General features: G+C 39.6%; 1 protein-coding gene across 3 annotated transcripts in view; it reads left to right on the top strand.

Annotated features, from left to right (window-relative positions):
* Window positions 1–21,732, top strand: part of lrba (LPS-responsive vesicle trafficking, beach and anchor containing) — a 222,475-nt gene that overhangs the window by 16,744 nt on the left and 183,999 nt on the right. For all 3 annotated transcript variants that reach the window (XM_061828985.1, XM_061828986.1, XM_061828984.1), the window contains exons 2-21: window positions 3,966–4,197; window positions 5,022–5,122; window positions 5,564–5,659; window positions 5,741–5,862; window positions 5,950–6,076; window positions 6,185–6,304; window positions 7,404–7,550; window positions 9,183–9,380; window positions 12,405–12,538; window positions 13,858–13,966; window positions 14,697–14,849; window positions 15,209–15,377; window positions 15,452–15,525; window positions 16,829–16,891; window positions 17,096–17,193; window positions 17,277–17,369; window positions 17,974–18,082; window positions 18,195–18,276; window positions 20,802–20,925; window positions 20,995–21,187. In XM_061828985.1, the coding sequence (XP_061684969.1) occupies window positions 3,966–4,197; window positions 5,022–5,122; window positions 5,564–5,659; window positions 5,741–5,862; window positions 5,950–6,076; window positions 6,185–6,304; window positions 7,404–7,550; window positions 9,183–9,380; window positions 12,405–12,538; window positions 13,858–13,966; window positions 14,697–14,849; window positions 15,209–15,377; window positions 15,452–15,525; window positions 16,829–16,891; window positions 17,096–17,193; window positions 17,277–17,369; window positions 17,974–18,082; window positions 18,195–18,276; window positions 20,802–20,925; window positions 20,995–21,187 (2,544 nt within the window). The remainder of the gene's footprint in view (window positions 1–3,965; window positions 4,198–5,021; window positions 5,123–5,563; window positions 5,660–5,740; window positions 5,863–5,949; window positions 6,077–6,184; window positions 6,305–7,403; window positions 7,551–9,182; window positions 9,381–12,404; window positions 12,539–13,857; window positions 13,967–14,696; window positions 14,850–15,208; window positions 15,378–15,451; window positions 15,526–16,828; window positions 16,892–17,095; window positions 17,194–17,276; window positions 17,370–17,973; window positions 18,083–18,194; window positions 18,277–20,801; window positions 20,926–20,994; window positions 21,188–21,732) is intronic.

Here is a 21,732-nt window from a genome sequence, read left to right as displayed (position 1 = left end):
ATTAAGTGTTCTTCTTTAGACATACAGTATATGAAACATTTTTCTCCCTTTCAATATTTATTGTTGTTGTTTATCATTGAACCCACCCACAATAACGTTATTAGTCTGTTGTTAAGTAATGTAACAAAACGATGCAGATAGTTGATAACTACAGATATTCCCAATTATCATTTTGTTTTGTTTTTTGGATGGCCAATTTGGCTCCCAAATCCTTGGGGTTCCAGCCATGTCAATCGTTGTACGTGATTTTATGTCCATCCACCCATCTATTTTCTGAGCCGCTTATCCCAGCTGTTATCGGGTAATGAGCAGGGTACACCCTGAACTGGTTGCCAGCCAATCGCAGGGCACATAGAGACAGTCAACGGTCACACTTCCAATCATACCTAGGGGGAATTTAGAGTCTCCAATTAATGCTTATTTTTCCGATGTGGGAGGAAAACCATGCAGGCACAGGGAGAACATGCAAACTCCACACAGGCAGGACTGGGCTTTGAATCCCGGTCCTCAGAACTGTGAGGCCAGTACTCTACCACTGCTTCACCGTTCCGCCTGTGATTTTATGTATAGGTAAAAAATAAAATCACTGTTCATTACCTCGGTACCCTACTGTACTGTAAAATGCAAATATATGTGGCCCCCAAAAAAGACAAATTTAGGATACGTTAAAATAAAATTAACTTGCAAATTTTGAATGCAAAGCAATGGTCACCTTTATTGTCATGAACATGAATAAATGGACACGCTAAATGTGTTTCTTCATTGACTTGAAATTCTTTGGAATAATCTGAAACAATTATTTAAAAAAAAATGGCCTTTCTCATTTTTCATTGGTCTTGTTTGTACTTGATAAAATGAAACAGATTTTTTTTTCAGTCCAGACCCATTTCAAATAACACACGCACACACGCGTATATGAAAAATATATTAAACCCTTATTTGAGTGCTTATTATAACAAAATAGGCCAACTCTTGCGTTTGAAGTTTTTACTTGTTTTAGTGAAATGTCAGTCTATCCTTAAAACACAATTGCCGTTGTCTGATTTTGTTGGTACTTTGTTGTAAACCGTTTGTTAACTAAGTCAGTCTTACATCTCCTTCAAAGTAGGCAGTAGATGCTATGCCTGGAGATACTGTACATGGTTAGACACTTTCAACGTCTAATGAGGTTAACAGCGCTTATAAAAATTTACACAGTACTCTTTAAAAAAAAAAAAAAAAAAAAAACTAATTACAAAACCTGTTCCACTATAGTCTAACCTATAACCTACAGAACTATTTTCTTTTTTTAAATTCTTTTTGGGCCAAAATTCCAAATGGTATGTTTCACGCGAACGGAACACTGCTCATCACCAAAATAAGACAATACCTACAACCAGTCATGGTGCTGGTTTTTTTCCCCTGGAACTGGGACCCAAGTCATGGGGGAGAGAATTATGAGCAATCTTAAATGTTAATCAGTTGTTGAACAAACCTTTTAGGCTTCTGCTAAAGAGCAGAAAAGAGTCAGAATAAAGTCAACAGGGACAGCCGAACTTTGTTTGGGCTTCTTCAGCGCCACTTTAAATTGGGGCAGGTATTTGCTGACTTCCATTTAATGTTTGACACTTATGCTGTCGCATTACTTTTTCACTTTCCCCTCTTGAAAAGATTAAAAGTCAGTTGACTTTGGGTTGTAGGTCACATTAATTATGGAAAAGTTTTGAAATTATTTATCTTGGTCGCATTTTTGAATATCACAAAAAAACCTGCTGTTTAAACATAGGGATGTAGAATTTTTACATGTACTATAAGTGTTCAATCTGTTATAAAAGACAGCAACCGTGTTGACGTGCATTTGGATATCTGAACAAAGTTGACAGTGGTGAATTTCAAGAATAGGGAATGTTGTTAAAAGTGGAGACGTTTTGTCCAGCTGATATGCCAAATTTATCTACATGTGAAGTTTTCCATCATACAGTACTTACTTGTTCAACCAAATTCTTTTTTCGTCAGTCTTGGCACAAAATAAAATAAACAAAATAATTGGATTTTCTGCCTTAGTGTGCATTTTTGTGGTGCCAAGGCTACGTTGACCTCAAATTAATCACTTTTCCCCTATTAACGTGATAGTTGAAGAATGCCCGGCCTGGCTTCAAAACCAGGCACATTCCATCACTGATCACTATGTAAATATCGTAACGTATTTTAATTCCTGTTAGTTTTGATTTGTCAAGACACAATGGAGAGACAATAATTGCACCTAACAGTTTTTGGCGAGATAGATATTGTCATTGTTCACATCCTGGATTGAGGTTAAATGGATAGTCATATTGTTGTTTCGTGGCTCCTTTGTCTAACGCAGAACACAGAAACACAACTTAATCTATCTTCAGTCACTGTAATAGGGCAGCCTCCATTCCACGATCCGATATTGTTCTCACGCACAGCCCTTGTAATGGGTGTGCAGCCCAACACGTGTTCATTTGTTCTGTTGATTCAAAACATGACATCTCACTGGCGGAATGAATTCGACGTCTACATTGTTACTTTCCTTATCTCTTTTTGATTAGGCCGGTTTCAATAATAAAAACGTCATGGCCGCTATTAGGAAGTGAGAGATTGTGACTTTTATGCCTTGCGGCACTATTTGCAAGTACAAAAAGAGCACTAGGTCTGTGGAATGAACATGGCATTGCATAGATGGTTTCTGGTTGTGGGTCCGGAAAAAAAAAAAAAGAAAACAATTGAAATGTAATGAAAAAAACCTTAAAATTTGAAATTTAAAATTGGGTTATGACGACCGGTGACATAATCAGGTTTAAAGGAGAAATCCAGTGGTTTACATGAACAATGTATCCAATAGGTCATGTAATATGTACTCTATTTTGACAATGTGATGTTAAATTCTCTCATTTAATAGTGTTTTGAGAAGATTTTTATCGACTATGAATTTTCAGGGGCGCTGCCATTTGTCACATGACTTTCGTGGGCGGATGTGACGTGTTGTTCCAAATGCTCGATTACATGGGGCACCATTTATGTCCAGCGCTGATTTCTCGGATTTATACTCATCTGATGAAGAAATAGCAGCATCGGTTGATCGGGAAGACGGAGGAATACTTCCATACAGATTTGAGGCTGTAAATAATGTTGAACATTCGGATGGTTCAGGAATGACGCGGAGTCTGACTACTCTGAGGCCTACGCGCGACATAAGTGCGCATTCCCGTCCAAAGAACCACTCGCGGCTGCTGGCCTGGAGCTCGGGGGGGGCCTTTGTTTACGCACTTATGTCACACGTAGGCCTCGAGTAGTTAGACTCCGCGTCATTCATGTCCGAAGAACCATCTGAATATTCAATATTATTTACAGCCACAGGTTCAAATCTGTATGGAGGTATTCCTCCGTCTTCCCAATCAACCGATACTGCTATTTCTTCACCAGATGAGTATAAATCCGAGGAATCAGCGTTGGGCTTAAATGGTGTCCCATGTAATTGAGTGTATGGAACAACACGTCACATCCGCCCACGTAGGTCATGTGACTCGCAAAAATGGCAGCGCCCCTGAAAATTCGTAATTGTCGATAAAAAAAAATCTTCTCAAAACACTATTAAATGAGAGAGGATTTAACATCACATTGTCAAAATAGAGTACAAATTACATGTCCTATTGGATACATTGTTGTTTTTTTTCCACATTTTTCAGATTCAAACAGCATCCGTTTGACCCACAATGTAGCAGAATGGTTAAAATGAAAACATTTTCTAGATTTTGAAAGTTTGAAGTTTGACTCACGACAAAACAGGAGGCTTTAAATAAATAAAATCTACATTTCTAATCTTTAAATGGGTCCATTTGACTGGAAGCATAACAGATGGGTTATATAGTCCTGAGTTTTTGTTACTGTCACTATTAAAATGTTTCTCTCTCTCTCTCGCTCTCTCTCTCTCTCTCTCTCTCTCTCTCTTTCTGCCCTCCCAGCTGGTTGGCGGCCAGTTTGACCTGGAGATGAACTTTATCATCCAGGAGCCAGAGAGCATTTTGTGTATGGTGGAGCTCTTGGACAAGTGCAAGCTCACCTGCCAGGCTGAGGTGTGGAGCATCTTCACCGCCATCCTCAAGAAGAGCGTGCGCAATCTGCAGGCGTGCACTGACGTGGGCCTCATTCAGTTGGTGCTACAGGGAATCTCCAACACAGACAGCATGATTGCAGGTACCCAAGGCCAAGTGGGACAACATAATCCCTTAAATACTTTACTAGGCAATGTTTTGAGTAACATTTTAATACGATTAACTGGATAAGGGTCGGAGTTGCCTATCCCAGCGGTCTTTGGATGAAATATGTGGGGTACACCCCGTACTGGTTACCATTTAGTTATTTAAAGATAACGATACCATCGATCCATTTCTATAGCCCCTTGTCCGTTTATAAGGGTCGACAGGCAGCAAGAGCCAAATTGGTTAGTCCTCTCATTTTGGCAGAAACTCTATAACAAAGTAGCAACTTAACTTTATAGATAAATTGTCTTTTTTTTCATCAAATCTCTCAAACATAAATTGGGACCAAACCCTGCTATGAAAATCTTCAATTAATTGACCCTCCCACATATTGGGTAGGTGGCCATTTGATGCCTGGGATAGGGTTGTGCCAAACTTGTCAGGGAATTGAAGGTGGTTTGGTTGCTTAAGTTAAAATGTTTTGGAAAGATCTTATTGGGGGTGGGGGGCTTAAGGTGCCCGAATAAGCGTGTGTCAACTGTTGTAAGGCCTTCCGATATTGTTAAGATTATTGTGATCTAGTCTAACGGCTTACGCATCAGTGCTTTTGTTGCCAGCAAAAAAAAAAAAGTGCATGCCTCCAGCAACTGTGCAGTCAAGTGAGGGTGATGTAGATGTTTACTCAAGTGAAAGAGTTCCATCTTTTTATGTCATTTTTTTTGATACGCAATCAAACGTTCATGATTTCATGGCCAAATAACATTTTTGTTTACATTATTGGGATGTCATGTCTGTCCACTGACTTTTTTTCTTTTTCAGACCTGCTCGTAGATATGCTGGGCGTGCTGGCCAGCTACAGTATCACAGTTAAAGAGCTGAAATTGTTCTTCAGCAAGCTGCAAGGGGAAAAGGGCCAGTGGGTGAGTCAGATGATGATGTTTCAGTCGTATGTGTGAGGAATGTGCTGGGAACGCGTCAAGTGCTCGCCGTTGCCCCCTTCAGCCCCACAGGCTTCATCAATGACCTTGTCACGCAGATGTGATGGTTCATGTTGGTCCAGAAGATTTCTTTTATAATCGGTGCTATGGATTCTGCACAGTGCAATGATGATAATATAATAAGCCATGCATTTTCAAGTTGTTCTGTAGTCTATTAAATGAGATATCACACAGTGAACCTCTTTCTGATCAACAAAATAACTGTATGACTGACTGATTTAACAAAGCTCAGTAGTTTATATTGTCATTCATCCTGTGAAAACCAATGTCTAAATCAGGACAAACTTAAATTGTGCATTCTTTCGACTAGGTTAGGTTATTCAATTATTTATATATATATATATTTTTTTTTGCGTGACTCAGCCTCAACATGCAGTGAAGCTTCTGTCAGTCCTGAAGTACATGGCTCAGAGATATGGCCCAGACTCCTTCTTCAGCTTTCCTGGCAAAAACGCAGCTGTAAGTTCACTTCATTATACTACCGTTGTGCTGGAAACAACATTAAATTAATTCAGCGTTGTTGTTTTGGCTCGCCAACAGGCGATAGCGCTACCGCCCATCACAAAATGGCCGTATCAGAACGGCTTTACATTCCATACATGGCTCCGCATGGATCCCCTCAACAACATCAATGTGGATAAAGACAAGCCTTACCTATACTGGTCAGTCCTGGTTCCTTGACACCCATTTCCCTTGGGACAAAAAGAGCATCAGAATCTTACCCACTATCTTCTCTATTTTCCATTCAGTTTCCGCACCAGTAAAGGCCTAGGCTACTCTGCACATTTTGTGGGCGGTTGCTTGATAGTGACCTCTTTGAAAACCAAGGGAAAAGGATTCCAGCACTGTGTGAAATATGACTTCAAACCTCAGAAGGTAAGATAAGACCAAACAACAAGAAAAATGCTATTCGTCACTGTGTTCTTAAATAATACATTTTCTTTATCACTTGGCTTATTTATTTTGGCCTTTCTCTCATTGCAGTGGTACATGGTGACACTGGTGCATGTCTACAACCGCTGGAAAAACAGTGAAATTAGCTGCTACGTCAACGGTGAGCTAGCGTCCTTCGGAGAGATCGCCTGGTTTGTCAACACCAGTGACGTGAGTAGAAAGCCATGGCAAAACTGTACATAATTGGTCTTGGGCTGTCCCCGGGGTTGAGTCAACTGTCGAAGTGTGTGGCTTTAAAAGATTATGAAAGGCTGTTCTGTGACTGAGATCAATGTAGGAATACACTATATTGGTACCTTTGTCTTTGGACGGGTTGAAGTATGGGTTTTGGGGGAGTGGGATTGTGGTGTGCCAATTCTGTCAATCTGTTGAAGTGGAAGCTTGAGTTAAAAAGTTGGCCGTGGGATGGTGGGTTTGAAATTGGTTTGTGGTGCAAAAGTTGGTGTTAAAGTGGGTAGGTGGCTTAAAAAGTCTGGGAAAGATTGTCCTAGGACATATCGAAGTAGCTCTACACTGCATGAGGATGGGGGGTATTGGTTTCCAGGGACTGAACTGAGCTAGGCCGTTGAAGGGCAGACGGATTGAGGGGGTTGTTGCAGTGTCCAGGAATAGGGGCCAGCTCTGCTGAATGTCTAAGGGGTTGTGTGCCTTGAGAAATTTGGGATTGGCTGTTCATTGAGCTAAAATTATTGTAGCTGTATGCGCATTTTCCTGGGGTTTTTCCGCTGGTTAAGTGGAGGAAAGAGGTTTTAATGGATAGAGGAGTGCCGAATCAATCAGGGTGTTGAACAGGATAAGTGTCTTCAATGTCTTAATCACCTCCTGTATTTGGCCAAATGCCAATTAATTTAGAACCAGTGTTGTCCATTATAGATAAATGTAATCTCTACTCTCTGCTAGATCAGATGGCTTCGCTGCGCAGCTTTCGTTTAGCGTTTCTTTTAGTGTGAGTGTTAAGAGGTGAAATGTTGGGAAGGACGCACCCTCTCTTCTCTGCCTATCACTCGCAGATCATTGCATGCACTTGTCACAGCATGGTGGGTTGTTTCTCTAAAATCACGTTTTAGAAAAAGATCTGGTGACTGCTGCCAAGAGAGGCTGTCATTGGGGATATTTATAGCACGCAGTCCTTGCATCTTTGCAGCTATTTTTACCTCTTTTTATCATACCTTAATACTGTTTCTTTTCATTTTTAAAATATTTTTTGTGCTGTTTAGAGTGCTCTCAAAATGAATGCTTTGTCCTACAGACGTTCGACAAGTGCTTTCTTGGCTCGTCTGAGACGGCTGATGCCAATCGGGTCTTCTGTGGCCAGATGGGCGCCGTCTACTTATTTGGAGAAGCCCTTAATGCTGCACAAATCCTGGCCATCTACCAGCTGGGGCCAGGGTACCAGGTAAGATGGAAAGGAGGATGACAACCCCGCCCATTTAAGATCCAGTGGTAACCAAAAGTGTTTTATTTTTACTTAACCTACTCTCTCTCTCTCTATATATGTATTTATATATATACACAGAGTTACAACCCCCCCAGAAATCACCAACAAAAACACGATGAAACAATTTTATATTTATAAGTAAAAACAGTTCTATGAAGTGTGCATATAACTGATTTAAGATAACCTTTTTTTCATCCCAAAATGTGGAAATTTGCATTGTTACAGCAGCTGTTGTGGATATAGGAAATAATATACATACTACATAAGAGAAGCTGTATTTAAATTCTTCTTAAACGTACAAGTACATGTAACTAACAATTTACACCAGGAGGTACCTTGCACAAAATGGAAAACAAAAATATTGTCAAACTACCCAATTCACTCTGTCAATAATGTTTTGTTTGCTTTTAAAATAGTGCAGAGTTGTAATTTTGACATTTGAGATCTGATTAATCTGAATTAATAGACTTTTTTTTTTAAACAGAATTGGCAAAGGTGAATTAATCCATAGACACAGAAATTTTTTATGATGGAATGTTGAACTCTCATGTGGGTACATTGAATCACGCTGCAACTGGTTCCACCATTGCAAGGTGGATGTAATAAGATTAAAATGACAATTTTCAAGTCATAATTTATTGATGATTATGATTGTCGTAGGGAAATGTTGTAGACAATATTTTGAAAATATTGAAATTCATGATTATGATTGTTGTAGGGAAATGTTCTATACAACATTTTGAAAATATTGAAATTCAGACAATTTTGGACACGTTGTTCCAGAAGTGAATTTTTACAAGTTGTCAGCCGAATAGTTATTCCTATTTTTTTTAATGGATTTTTTTTAATTTTACCTCCCCACTCACAGTATTTCCCCCAAACCTGATACATTTATTTTAATTCATTAACAAAAAATGGATGTCAAACTCATTTTGTGGGTTGTGGGCCACATCGTAGTTGTTTCTCTCAGCCGACCATTGTGACTGTGAACCCAAAAATATTTATGATTGCCCCATATTACATATACAATACACATTGATCTAACTTGTTTTGAAACCAGAAGCCGGTAAACCCTGTTCAACTATTACATTTTTTTAAAAGGGGAGATTGATAACAAAAAATAAATAATGTATCTCAGTCTTTCAAAAAGTGAAAACAATATACAACTGTTGTATTTTAAATGAGGATGACCTGTACGGAAACTTGATGGATGTATTTTAGCAAGAAACATGAAGTCAGCGCAAGATTTGCGTTTACCGGCCACACAAAATTGTAGTGGTCCCTGATTTTGACACCTGTGAGGGAAATTATTCAAAATGCAAAAACTGTAAACATCCAAAACAAAAACTAGTTTAAATCTGCACTAGATATAATAAAATATGGCTCAGTGTAATAGACATAATAACATTAGGGGCAATAAAGATTACTGGTGTCATTTTCGGGTGTTGTAGCCTCATGTTATTTATTCAGTAGTGTTATTTATTCAGCCACATGAGGGTCGAAGAGGAATGACAGCTGTCAATTTGTCTCTGAAGTGTGTTTGTTTTTTTCCATCTCCTGCTCATCTTGTCTCTCCTCATTGCTCCTCAGGGCACATTCAAGCACAAGGCCGAAAGCGACCTCCTGTTTGCTGAGCACCACAAGACACTACTGTACGATGGCAAGCTGTCTGCTGCCATTGCCTTTGCGTACAACCCCCGTGCCACTGACGCCCAGCTCTGCCTTGAATCCTCCCCAAAGGACAATTCTTCCATTTTTGTGCATTCTCCACATGCGCTCATGCTCCAGGTACACTGCAATTGTGTTTCGGAATTACTTCCTGTCCATTAAACTGTGCACTCAACAGTGAGTTTACCATTTTTTTTTTTTAAGTGCAGTTCTAATATGTAGTTAGTATAGGTTATTTAGAAACAGTAGTGTCCTTACTACAGCCCAAAACCAGTCTACATGTGTTTCGTGGACTTGGAGAAGGTATTTGACCGTGTCCCTCGGGGAGTTCTGTGGGGGGTGCTTCGGGAGTATGGGATACTGAACCACCTCATACAGGGTCTTCAGTCCCTGTATGACCAGTTTCAGAGTTTGGTCCCCATTGCCAACAGTAAGATGCACTTGTTTCTGGTGAGGGTTGGAGCATAACTTCTTTGGACAGAATTTCTAGGCGCAGCCAAGGCAAAGAGGTGGTTTGACCTCAGTATTGCATCTCTGCTTTTTGCAGATTATGTGGATTTATCAGTCCATGATCTCGAACTCTCACTGGAGCAGTTTGCAGAAGAGTGTGAGGCGGCTGGGATTAGAATCAGCACCTCCAAATGTGAGACCATGGTCCTCAGTTGTTAAAGGATGGGGTGTCCTCTCCAGGTCAGGGATGTGAGCATTCCCCAAGTGGAGGAGTTCAAATATCTTGGGGTTTTATTCCCCCAATTTGGGGAGAATGGAACAGGAGATCGCCACATGGATCGGCGCAGGGTCTGCAGTAATGCGGATTTTATATCGGTACGTTGTGGTGATGAAGGAGCTAAACTGAAACACGAAGCTCCTTATTTACCGGTTAATCTACATCCCTGCCCTCACCTGTGGTCATGAGCTGTGGGTGGTGACCGAAAGAACAAGATGCCGGAAACAAGCGGCCGAAATGAGTTTCCTACACAGGGTGTTTGGGCTCTTCTTTAGAGAGAGGGTGAAAAGCTCATTCATCTGAGAGGAGCTCAGAGTACAGCCCCTGCTGCTCTGCATTAGGAGGAGCCAGATGAGGTGGCTCGGTCATCTGTTTAGGATGCCTCCAAGTCTCCTCCCTGGTGAGGTGTTCTGTGCACGTCCCACCAGGACGAGACCCTGGGGATGCCCCAGGACATGTTGGAGAGACTAAGTCTCTCGGCCTTCCTGGGAATCCCTCGGGATCCCCTCGGAGGAGCTGGAGAAGGTGACTGTGGAGTGGAAAGTATGAGCTCCCCTGCTATAGTTACTGCCCCTGTGAACTGACTTCAGATAACTGGAAGAAAATGGATGGGTGATGGATGCAGGCATGAGCATTTCACGGAAACGATCGTTCCGTTACCGTGTTGTTATCCAGCCTGAGAAAACACGGAGCTGAAAGTCTATTTCCCAGATCTCTGGGCTTACTTTTAATAAAATTTGCCCATGTGTGGAATGTAAAACAAGTTCTCAATGAAATACAATAATCTGTATAAAACGAACCTACATGAACCCCTTTATTTTTAATGATTAAAACGCCCATCTTTGTCAGTGTGGTTTACAAACAGCACCGGTTTCCGCTTCTGCGCTACGCATGCGCAAGGTCGAGTTATTCATATCCGGGTCACTCAAACGCTAGTCATGCCTGCTAAGGCTTTATTTTGAAGTACATGTAAAAACCGGTTCCCATGAGCATTATCAATGGGAACCGAAAAATCGTTTCCCACCGTTTCCCAGGACAAAAATCAACGGAACCAAAAGATCGGTTACCATATTTGCCGAAATCCTCATGCCTGGGATGGCATCTTGAAATGTGATGAGAAACCTACGGTCACTAGTATCCTATAATGCTTTGCACCGATTTAAAAACTCCCCAACCAATTTTCTGTTTGTGGTGGTGTTCGATTTCCAGTATCAATAAATTAAGGAATTCTGACCCAAAGTACAGTGTATGAATGAAAGTTGTGCAACACATCACAACAAGGCTTGCCAGGAAATGCACTGTTTGTACAGTATAGTTTTGTAAAATACACATATTGAAACAATATAATTCTGCTATATATTTTTTTCTTACAATATTTTCACCAGCTGACACAGTTCAAATAATATAGCCATAGTACCATTGTTCCAAAAGTATTTAAAATTTGACTGATGAGTGAACTGTATAGTCTACTTTATAAAAATGTAGTGATTAGGAAGTAGGGAATAATGGAATGATTTTGAGCACACTTTGTTGGGACTCATTCACTTCTTCCCCTACCTAATACAGATCGCAAGAATTTTTAATAGAGCCGCGGCGGCAACCGCCTCATTAGAACAGAGGTGGAAACAAGTTCACCTGCTGGAAACACCTCCAGGTCTGCTTATTAGGGCGCTCACGACTTTCACACGTAGCAAACTTCATCACATGCACACGCATACGCACACGCAATTACACAACTGCACATTTCTTACTGCTCATTTCACGGAAGAACTCCTTGACTTTTCCTTCTCATCCAGGAAAAGGGCTTTTTTTGCCTGGATTTTCAAGCAACCTTCTGCCAACACAGCACACAGTGAGAAATGATGAAAACAATGAGGATGAAACAATTACAATGAGCTTCAATATTTGCTCGCGTAACCTATCATACTGTATATGTGACGTAATGCCATGTGATGTCATTGTTAGATTACAATCTGAACCGTAGCTTGGCTCCATTGCAAAGAGTGCTCCCAATAGTTCAGGAGGACAAACAATTAGATCAATAAAACACAGATAATTTTTATTCTTTTATTTGAATGCAAATATAAATATTCTTAAACATCTAGATTATTGAATAGCGCACCTAATGAAAATGGTTACTACCTAATCTTAGTTTTATTTTCTCCTCCAAATGAATCTAAATATATAATGCACCTATAAATTTATGGCTGCAAGTATGGTCCAACAAGTTTACTTTTTTTCCTATATATCAAAAAGTCAAAATACTTATTACCATAGCATTTTGTAAAATATTGACTATGTACGCATTGTTGTGGTGAATAAGCTTTCTTCCCCCCCACCCCCTCCATTCAAACACGAGATGTCACCGGACATCATCATTGCCATGAACTTCAATGTGGCTTTGTGTTTTTGTGCAGGATGTGAAAGCGGTGGTGACTCACTCCATTCAGAGTGGCATTCACTCCATCGGTGGTGTGCAGGTCCTCTACCCACTCTTTGCGCAGCTTGACTTCTGCCAGCCCTCCAGCCACGAGCTGGACACCTCTGTCTGGTAACTATGGAAACGCACATACTGTTCACATGTAAAGTATTATATCATACTGAGTGCATCTACATGGTGTGTCGACTATAACTCTTGCGGGGAAAAAAAGTGTAATCTCTTGACTTTGTGCACATAAGGATATTTTTCATTGTTTGAATGTTAAATGTGTTAGTTTCTAAAATCACAGCACACCACATACAAAGATTCTGTTCCATCAGCAATCTAGAATCATGATCATGCGCGATCTAAGAAGAACAAAACTAGCAAAAACGACAACAACACAAACCGCAACATGGAAGCGGAAACACAAGAGTAGGGAATATGATTTATTTTTTTCAAGTGAAAATTTAACTACAAAGGAGGAAACAGTGTTATAGAAAATATTTGAGACATTGCAAAAGTAGACTTTATAGTCTCCTGAATGAGCTAGAGTATAGTTCTCAAGACTGGACAAGTTTACTCACATCTCAGGTTGGAGGATATAGTCCATCATCATAACTTTATAAAGTATAAAATGTAACATTTTCCATCCTTGGTTGGGAAGTGGCAAAACTGGGGATAAAAATAACTTGATTATCTTCATGTGTGTCCCGGGCTTTAATATGCTTATACGGCAAAACAGTTAGATCAAAATTTTGAGGGTTTTTTTTTTTTTTTTTTTTTTTTAACTTTCCAGGAGGTCCTACTGAGTGGGTTTTGGGGGTTAGTGTTGGAGACTCCTAAAATACATATATATGTATACAGTATATTTTTTACTAATCAAATAGTTGTGTTTGGAAAATTAGAGATTACGGGAATGTTGAGCTCCCCCAAAAGCGTTTGTGACAAGCAGCAATAAAGAGTCTAAGAAACCTTCTGGTGACAGGTGCCATTTTTTTTCACATTTTTTTCCTGATATTTGCCACAAAAATGGATACTTCAAACCAAAATGGCCAACTTCCTCCTCAATGTCATGCATGGGTTGCTGTGACTTTTTCATATATCCTGTTATAATAGACATGTCCACCCAATTCGGTGTCAATGGGGGTAATTTTTCCAGGAGGCACTACTGAGTTTCACAAATATATATATATATTTTTTTTTGCACGCTAGCTTCACAATAATTACCTGAATGTCTCTTATGTTCTCTTCTCCCATTTGTCCTTCTCGAGGCGACACTGTGTGTTCCACCGGCACGACGGGGACACGACACCCTCATTAAATCACATCACATGTCGTGTGCGGCCCCCTTCACACTCGAGGCTCTGTCAGCAGCAGCTCACACAGATTATTGTTACTGTCTGTCACTGTTGTGACTGTTTTTGTCTCTGTGTGTGTTTGCCTCCTAGCTGCACTCTGCTGTCTTTTGTGATGGAGCTGCTGAAGAACTCTGTGGCCATGCAAGAGCAGGTCCTGGCCTGCAAAGGCTTCTTGGTCATCGGATACAGTTTAGAGAAGGTCGGTTAAAATCCAGGGGCCCTTTTCGCACCGTATCATGTACTCCAAAAAGAAACATTCGAAGATTCATCCTTGTTGTTGACTATCCAAAAAGGCAAGAATGAACATCACCCCACCAAAAAAAAAATAGTATTTCGTAATAAAGAAATGATGAAACCACTTAACTTGAATTCCAGAACAGGAAAAAAAGTTATATAAAATATTTAAAAATAAATCAGATTGTGAGTTGTTGATTCTGATGTCAAATTATTTACTTGCATTCCTCAACTGAAAGAATAGTTTTAGTGGCTACATCTTTATAATCATTTCAATAATTGGCAAAGTTTTAAAAAAAAAAAGGATGTTCAGTAAGTTATGTTATAGAGGTCTGCCATCTTGTCTCGGAAAGTTTTGGTATTACACAACTTTTAACCATGAAAAATAAATAAAATGGTAAAACTTTAATACATCATTGGAATTGAAACAATGCACATTAAACCGCTTCATAATACTAAATGGTCTTGATGCCCATATTATTTTAAGCCCATGTATACTTGAAAATGAAAGTGCTTAGTGTTACCTAGGCTTGGATTCCCAGTGCATCGCCATCATACAAAAAACAAATTTCATTTGATTTTGCATTTTCCACTTATCTGAAGGACACAGCTGTGTTTGTATGCTAGACAAACGGCCTTCGCGAGTTTTCAGACATTATCACCTCACCCCAACTCCCTTTGTTGTCCTGCTGCAGTCATCCAAGGTGCACGTGACGCGGGCCGTCTTGGACATCGTTCTGGCCTTCTCCAGATACCTGAGCAACTTGCAGAATGGCATCCTGCTGCTGAAGCAGCTGTGCGACCACATTCTGTTTAACCCTGCCATCTGGATCCATGCCCCCGCCAAGGTAACAACATTTGGTACAAGACCAGAGCTCGGCAGAGCGGCCAAAAATGTTAAGAAATACTGTTGCTTTAGAAAAATATGAATCAAGTAATTTACTGAATAAGGGTAATTAGCCACTCAAATATCATTCAATCTTACTCAAGTACTGAGTAACTGCTGAGTAACTGGCTGTATTTTTTTAATCAGTGCATGAATGTCAAATAGAAGAAATTTAAGATGGGAATGTCCAGCTTTAAATATTGCCCAACAGTAATACCTCTATTCCTCTATTGGTGAAATATGGCAACTGACAAGCTTCCTATTGCTTAAATCCAAAGGTGCACTGAATTTAGGTCCTTACCTGCTGTTGCTCCTTCACAGGTGCAGCTGACTCTGTACACATACCTGGCCACCGAGTTCATCAGCACCGTCACTATCTACAACGCCATCCGCCGGGTGGGCACCGTGCTGCAGGTCATGCACACGCTCAAGTACTACTACTGGGTGGTCAACCCGCAGGACCGTAGCGGCGTCGTGCCCAAAGGCCTGGGTAACAATTCCCGATTGAACGTTTGGCATTCATGACAATCAGTCGACAAACGGTCCGCTTCCAATGTTTTACAGATGGTTTGAGGCCAAAGGAAATGCTTTCTTTGCGAGCCTTTCTGCTTTTGTTTGTCAAGCAGCTTATAATGAAGGTAAGTTAGCGGATGTGCAGTGGAACATCCAATGTGGAATGCCACCAATGTTATACAATTTGGACGGCAACCAAGCTGTGTCATTTACTCAAACCATCATCATTAGTGATTTCTGCTCACTCAAGATCTTGCAGGTGAACTCCAGAAATGTTTTGCTTCGTCTTTGGCCTTTTTGCTGCTTCCATCACACAAAGTGTATCAGTGATGGCAAACAAAATGTGCGCTAAACAGAACAGGAAATGATAGAACCTTACTGTGATATAATAACAGAGGTTCCGGCTGCTCAGTCAAAAAACTTCTGCTACATTTTTATGTAAGACCTTACAGTATTAGTAATATAGTACAAGAAGTATATTCCATGAAATTACATAACAGACCATAACTTACTAAGTATTGTAAAGTACTGGCTAATTGGTTTAATTTCAGGATATGATATGGTCTGGTGGCTCAGTCCAAAATTGTACAACAGATGCTAATGTAAATACATCGTTGTCAATAGCATAATAGATAACAATTAGCACTGAAATGACTAGAGATGCTATTTTAGGGTTGGTTAGGAGGTTTCACTGCTCAGTACAATATGATATGAGCAATGCAGTCAAATCTACAGTGTTCCCCCTTTATTCGCGGGGGTTATGTTCCTTACACCCCCGCGAATGACCAAAATCTGTTAATGGACGCAGTATGTAATCAGTGTTTTTAAGTATACTTCGTTGGGCAAGTCACACCACAACATTTGAAAATGTTGGAACTCAGTGTGCACATAAGGTGCACCACATTGTAAGGCGGCATGTCTAATGTGGCACCTCGTCTATTCAGAAGAGAATTTTAAGACCTCTCTGATCGTGAAAATACGATGCATTTAAAAAGACAAAACAAAAACTTGGAGAGCAAAATACGCGAATATTCGGGAGCTGTGAACGGTGAACCGCGAATGGGCAAAGGCACAGTGTAATTTCTTAAAAACAAATGCTCATGTATTTGCATGTTGCTAAAAGCATACACGCTTACGACAGCCATATTTGCTGTTTGTATGAGATAGAACTGCCTCAACCAAGTATTCCAAAAAAACATGAATGTTTTATTACAGACTCTAAATTGTACATGTTAGTGTAGATCGTGTTTTTCTTTGTACCCTTCGATTCCTGGGCTTACTTCACCTCTCGCCCACTTTCTGCTGAGATAAGCTCCAGCTCACCTGCGATAGAAAATGGATGATTTGTTTTTGTTTTTTACCATTAATATATTTTTATATTGGCAAAGCAGTGGCAATAATGATGATTTTATCTTCAATGTCATTCAGGACCACGGTGTGAAAGAAGATGAGCTCCAAAGCATCCTCAATTACCTCCTCACCATGCATGAGGTGCGTGTGCATACGTGACTACCACTAGATGGCATCATTGATCTACACTTCCTCCTTTACTGTTGCTCTGAAAAGCACAAGCCAACAAAATCCCCAGTGTATCTATTGTAATATTGGACTCTTATGTGGTGCATACATATAATAACATCATAAAATATGACACATATGCAAAGCATACATACATACCTTGTATTTTTCTGGCAGGATGACAACCTCATGGATGTACTGCAGTTGCTGGTAGCGCTGATGTCAGAGCACCCTGGATCCATGGTTCAGGCCTTTGACCAGCGTAACGGAATTCGGTAGAGCAGTAATACGACACATAGTTTTATTAATATTTCACCTGGCTTAATATTAAATACTCCATTCCTGGTCTTTGGTGTAGTGTGATTTACAAGCTTCTGGCATCCAAAAGTGAAGGGATAAGAGTGCAGACGCTCAAAGTGTTGGGATACTTCATCAGACATTTGACACCTAAGTAAGTATATTGTCTCTCATGATTGTATTCAATGTGCAGAACACATTGTTCAAATGAATATAAACTATTTCCTCATAGAACTGCCCAGGGCAGCACTCAACTGCAGAGTAACAGGCATCTATTCCAGAGGCCTTTACTGTACGAATGCAATTTAGTAAAGCCATTAAATCTTTTCTTTTTTTCCCCCGACAAAAACTTAACTTATAAAAACAATTATAAATTAATTAAAACATTTTTTTAAAAATAAATTATGTAGAATGTTTTTATATCAATTTCCCCCTTCCTCAAATGGGAGATGAAGTCTGTATTTCTCCTAGTAGTTTTAGTACGGTTTTCGTGATGTAGTTTTTCACAGAATTGATTGAAGGATTAAATAGGTCCAAATATAGTTAAGCAAAATGATTAGATTTTTTAACCTATTTTCCCATTACATTAATATACATGGACTGATATGTTTACTTTGAATTCACAGCATCATAATGACAATAGAAGGGTGAATATTTACTGTAATTTCTGCATTTGTTTTACAAGAAAACAATAGCTCTGCAATATTTCTGATTAGTGCCTTGAAGTTCTCCATTTTTTAATATGTTGTTCTGATCAGGAGGAAGTCTGAGGTCATGCAGAGTCATGGTCTCTTCTCCCTGCTCACGGAACGCCTGATGCTCCACTCGGCCCAGTTCTCCATGACCACTTACAATGTGCTCTTTGAGGTTAGCTTACTTTCAAGAAAACAATACATGTATTATGATATGACACAACAATGGAGGACTATGCATATCAAAGTGAGTGAATTGTTTATTTACTCCTGCGATCCCTGTTTAGATCCTCACTGAGCAGATTTGCACACAAGTGATCCATAAACAGCATCCGGATCCCGACTCCACTGTGAAGATCATCAACCCACGTAAGTGCTTTTGCGTTATTGAAATCACCGCCTGTCTTGCCTGTCTTTCTTTTTCAGAAATTATTTCAATTTCACCACACCCCCTCAAATGAGTTAATAGGTTTGACATCCTTCCACACGTATGTTGCCAGCCATGATTTCTCTGAAGTAGATTAGATAGATAGAGCTGCACTGTGTTTGTTTACGGAGCAGAAGTGTGGCTAGATTGGGACGGTAACAAACTCTGTACAGCTCTGTACTCTACTGAAAAATCTGAATAAAATAGATGCCTTAGCTTCAATTTAGTCCCATAAAAGTCTAACTTTTGACTGAGTAAAACTGGATCGGAACTCTTTCAAAAACCAAGGACCCTTTTGTGTTCTGTTATGGCTCTCTTTGACATTTTTTTTTTTCGTTTTGCGCGATCTCTCCCTCTTTCATATTTCTACAGAGGAACACATGCAGTCAGTCAGTCAGTACATCTTTTTCCAAAAAGGCTCTGGCACAAGCTTAAGCGAACGTCTTTAATGTGACAAAGTCCGGCTGCAGTCCCACGCTGATTATGTGCAGCCACGGCTCCACTAAAAAGCGTCCCAGCCGGGCCAGATCACTTTATATGAGCGCTGGTCTGTTTTTTTTTTTTTTTTTCTTTTTCTGTGCCTTTTCTTGATTTTAATCTGTGACAAAGTCTCAAAACAGCCCTCTGATTGTAGTCTTCACGATTGTCAGAGGCAATCAAACGGCACAGAGGAAGTGCTGTTTCCCTCAAATTAACTTTGAAAAACAAGACGGAGGGAACACACCGTGTCCTCTTGGGAGGGTAATTTTCTGGCGGTGAAGGTTCAGCAAATCATAATTTGTGTGCTTTAAAGAGAAGAAATGACGATGGACCTACGGGGAGACGGTCAACATCAAGGTCTAAAGAGACCTTTGTTACCTCCAACAACTAACATTGTTTTGGTAATTTATTTAAACTGACCATACATTTCACAAGGGCCCAAGTAATACTTTAAGCATTACTCTGAAATCTCATTTATACATTAAATATTCTCTTCTGTATGGCCATTTTTTTGAGTTTGGATAGTTTGTTCCTGAAAGATTTGCAGGTTTTCTCCAATCGAGTTCCGACAATGGATATAAAAAGTCTACACAGCCTCGTTGAAATGCTCGGTTTTTGTGATGTAAAAGGAGACAAAAATCATTTCAAAACTTTTTCTGTCATTGTGACCAAAAGATTCTGCAATTCAAGAAATTCTACATGTTTTAGAGAGGGAAAGTAAAAACAGACAACAGAGATGATATAGTTGCACAAGTGCACAAAGCCTCTTTTTACTGGGGATGTAAAATGGGTATCAGCACACATCTTCCACTGTTTAAAGTTCTGATGTTCAGTCGGATTTTCCTGATGTTTGTGTAGTCACGTCTACAGCATAAGCCATGGTCCGCAGAGAGATTCCACAGCATCAAAGTTGTGGAAAAAGTTTTGTAATTATTTATCATGATCTTATGTTTAATTTATTCACAAAAACCTGGCATTTAATGCACTGTGTAGTCGGGATTTAAGCCACACAATCACTGTTCAGTGTGTCCTATGGTTAAAGTTTTGTTCAAAATGGCTACAGTAAGAGTTAACCAAATTCTATAATTAATGAAAGATTCTCAAATGTTGGTTTTTAAAAGACTTAGATGTTGTAATTTTTTTTTTTTCTTTCAAGATAAAATGTGTTCTCAACATATTCAGAAATTTTCTCCAGAAAAATTATATAATATTGGTAATATTATGATGTGATGATTATATTGTGACTTTATATTTGTAATATTGTACAAAAATAACTTTAATATTTGGATTTTGTAATGAGATATAACTTTTATTTGGTATGTATCATACTTGAAATATTCTTTTAACTTTGTTCAAGAAAAGAATGAGCACAATGTTGTTCTAATATTCCAGTTTTCTTAACCCCCAATCAGATTTAAATATTGTGTATATGTAAAAAAAAAAAAGACTTAAATCATAATGTTATGACAATAAAAGCACATCCACCTTAAATTTGTTAAATTCAGACATTTTCTCTAATAACATATATAATGGATATAATTTTGTTCCTGCAATCACTTTTTTCCTTCAAGGTAACTTTTATAATCTTAATATTGAGCTTTCTGGGGAAAAAAAAAAAAAAAAAAAAAAAACTTTTGCATGATAGGTAAAGCATTTGACCTATTACATGATATGACTGACTGGCGAACAGTCCAGGTTGTAGTCCACCTTTTGCCCGAAGTTAGGTGGGATAGGCTCCTGCGACTCTTGTGAGAATAAGCGGCTTTGAAAATGAAAGGTTGGATATGATGACTAAGACTATTATTGAGTGATTTTATTTTATTTTCAACAAGGTGAACTCAAATTTTAAATTGTAATATTGTTTTTTTTTCATGAGAAATCTAAATTATTTTCTCAAAATACAATATTATTCCAATATTTAGATTTTTGTTCAAATGTAAAGTATTTTCCTTTTTTTTCTTTCACAACATTTATGTATCGTTTTTAGAGATCCTGAAGGTTATTGCCGCTTTGCTGAAGAATTCCCCGGTGTCGTCAGAGACCATGGAGGTGCGCAAGGTTTTCTTGTCAGACATGATCAAGCTGTTCAACAACAGCCGAGAGAACCGCAGGTAACGCGCACATGCGCACGCACACATACTCAGGCGCGCACGGTCTCCTAACGCCGTCTCTCACCAAAGGAGCCTACTGCAGTGCTCCGTGTGGCAGGAGTGGATGCTGTCGCTGTCCTTCATTAGCCCGCGCAACAGCGAGGAGCAGAAAGTCACCGAGATGGTGTATGCCGTCTTCCGCATCCTGCTCTACCACGCTGTCAAGTACGAGTGGGGCGGCTGGCGCGTCTGGGTGGACACCCTGTCCATCACCCACGCCAAGGTCAGAGAGCTAATTATGGCCCTCACACCAGCACAAGTTACACAGCTTTATTGCTCAATCATGGCATAGTTTTCATTATTTTCTCCACCAAGGATTTTTCATTTTCCTGTGTACAGTTCTGCAATTCTTCCATTGGATTTAGGTCTGGTTTCTGGCCTTCACATCAACTTTCATGTACATCATTTGATTTGCACCAAGAAATAAGCTTACCTTCCATCCTAACTAAATCGTCTCATTAGATTAACACTAAAACCAAAACGGCAGTACGAGCAGTCAATCAACTTCTCCCGGGTCTTTATTTACATATAGAATACCTTTCATTCATAGATGAAAATAAACCGCTGGCAGTTCTTATTTGCAAAAAGCGCAGTATAACGCTTGAAGAAAGTCATTGTGGCTATCGCATTACGCTCGTCTGTTCCAACACTGTGAACTAACAGTGGGACGGTGTGGGATTGTGGTTTGGGTGAGTGGGTGGGGGGAATTAAAAGCCCCGCCAGAGTGAAGAGTGAGTTAAAGATGTGCTTGTGATTTGAGGCACCCCT

This window comes from Syngnathoides biaculeatus, chromosome 9 (assembly GCF_019802595.1).
Source record: "Syngnathoides biaculeatus isolate LvHL_M chromosome 9, ASM1980259v1, whole genome shotgun sequence".
NCBI lineage: Eukaryota > Metazoa > Chordata > Actinopteri > Syngnathiformes > Syngnathidae > Syngnathoides > Syngnathoides biaculeatus.
The sequence above is the reverse complement of the archived record's forward strand: the minus strand, read 5'-3'. Positions and strand labels throughout refer to the sequence as shown.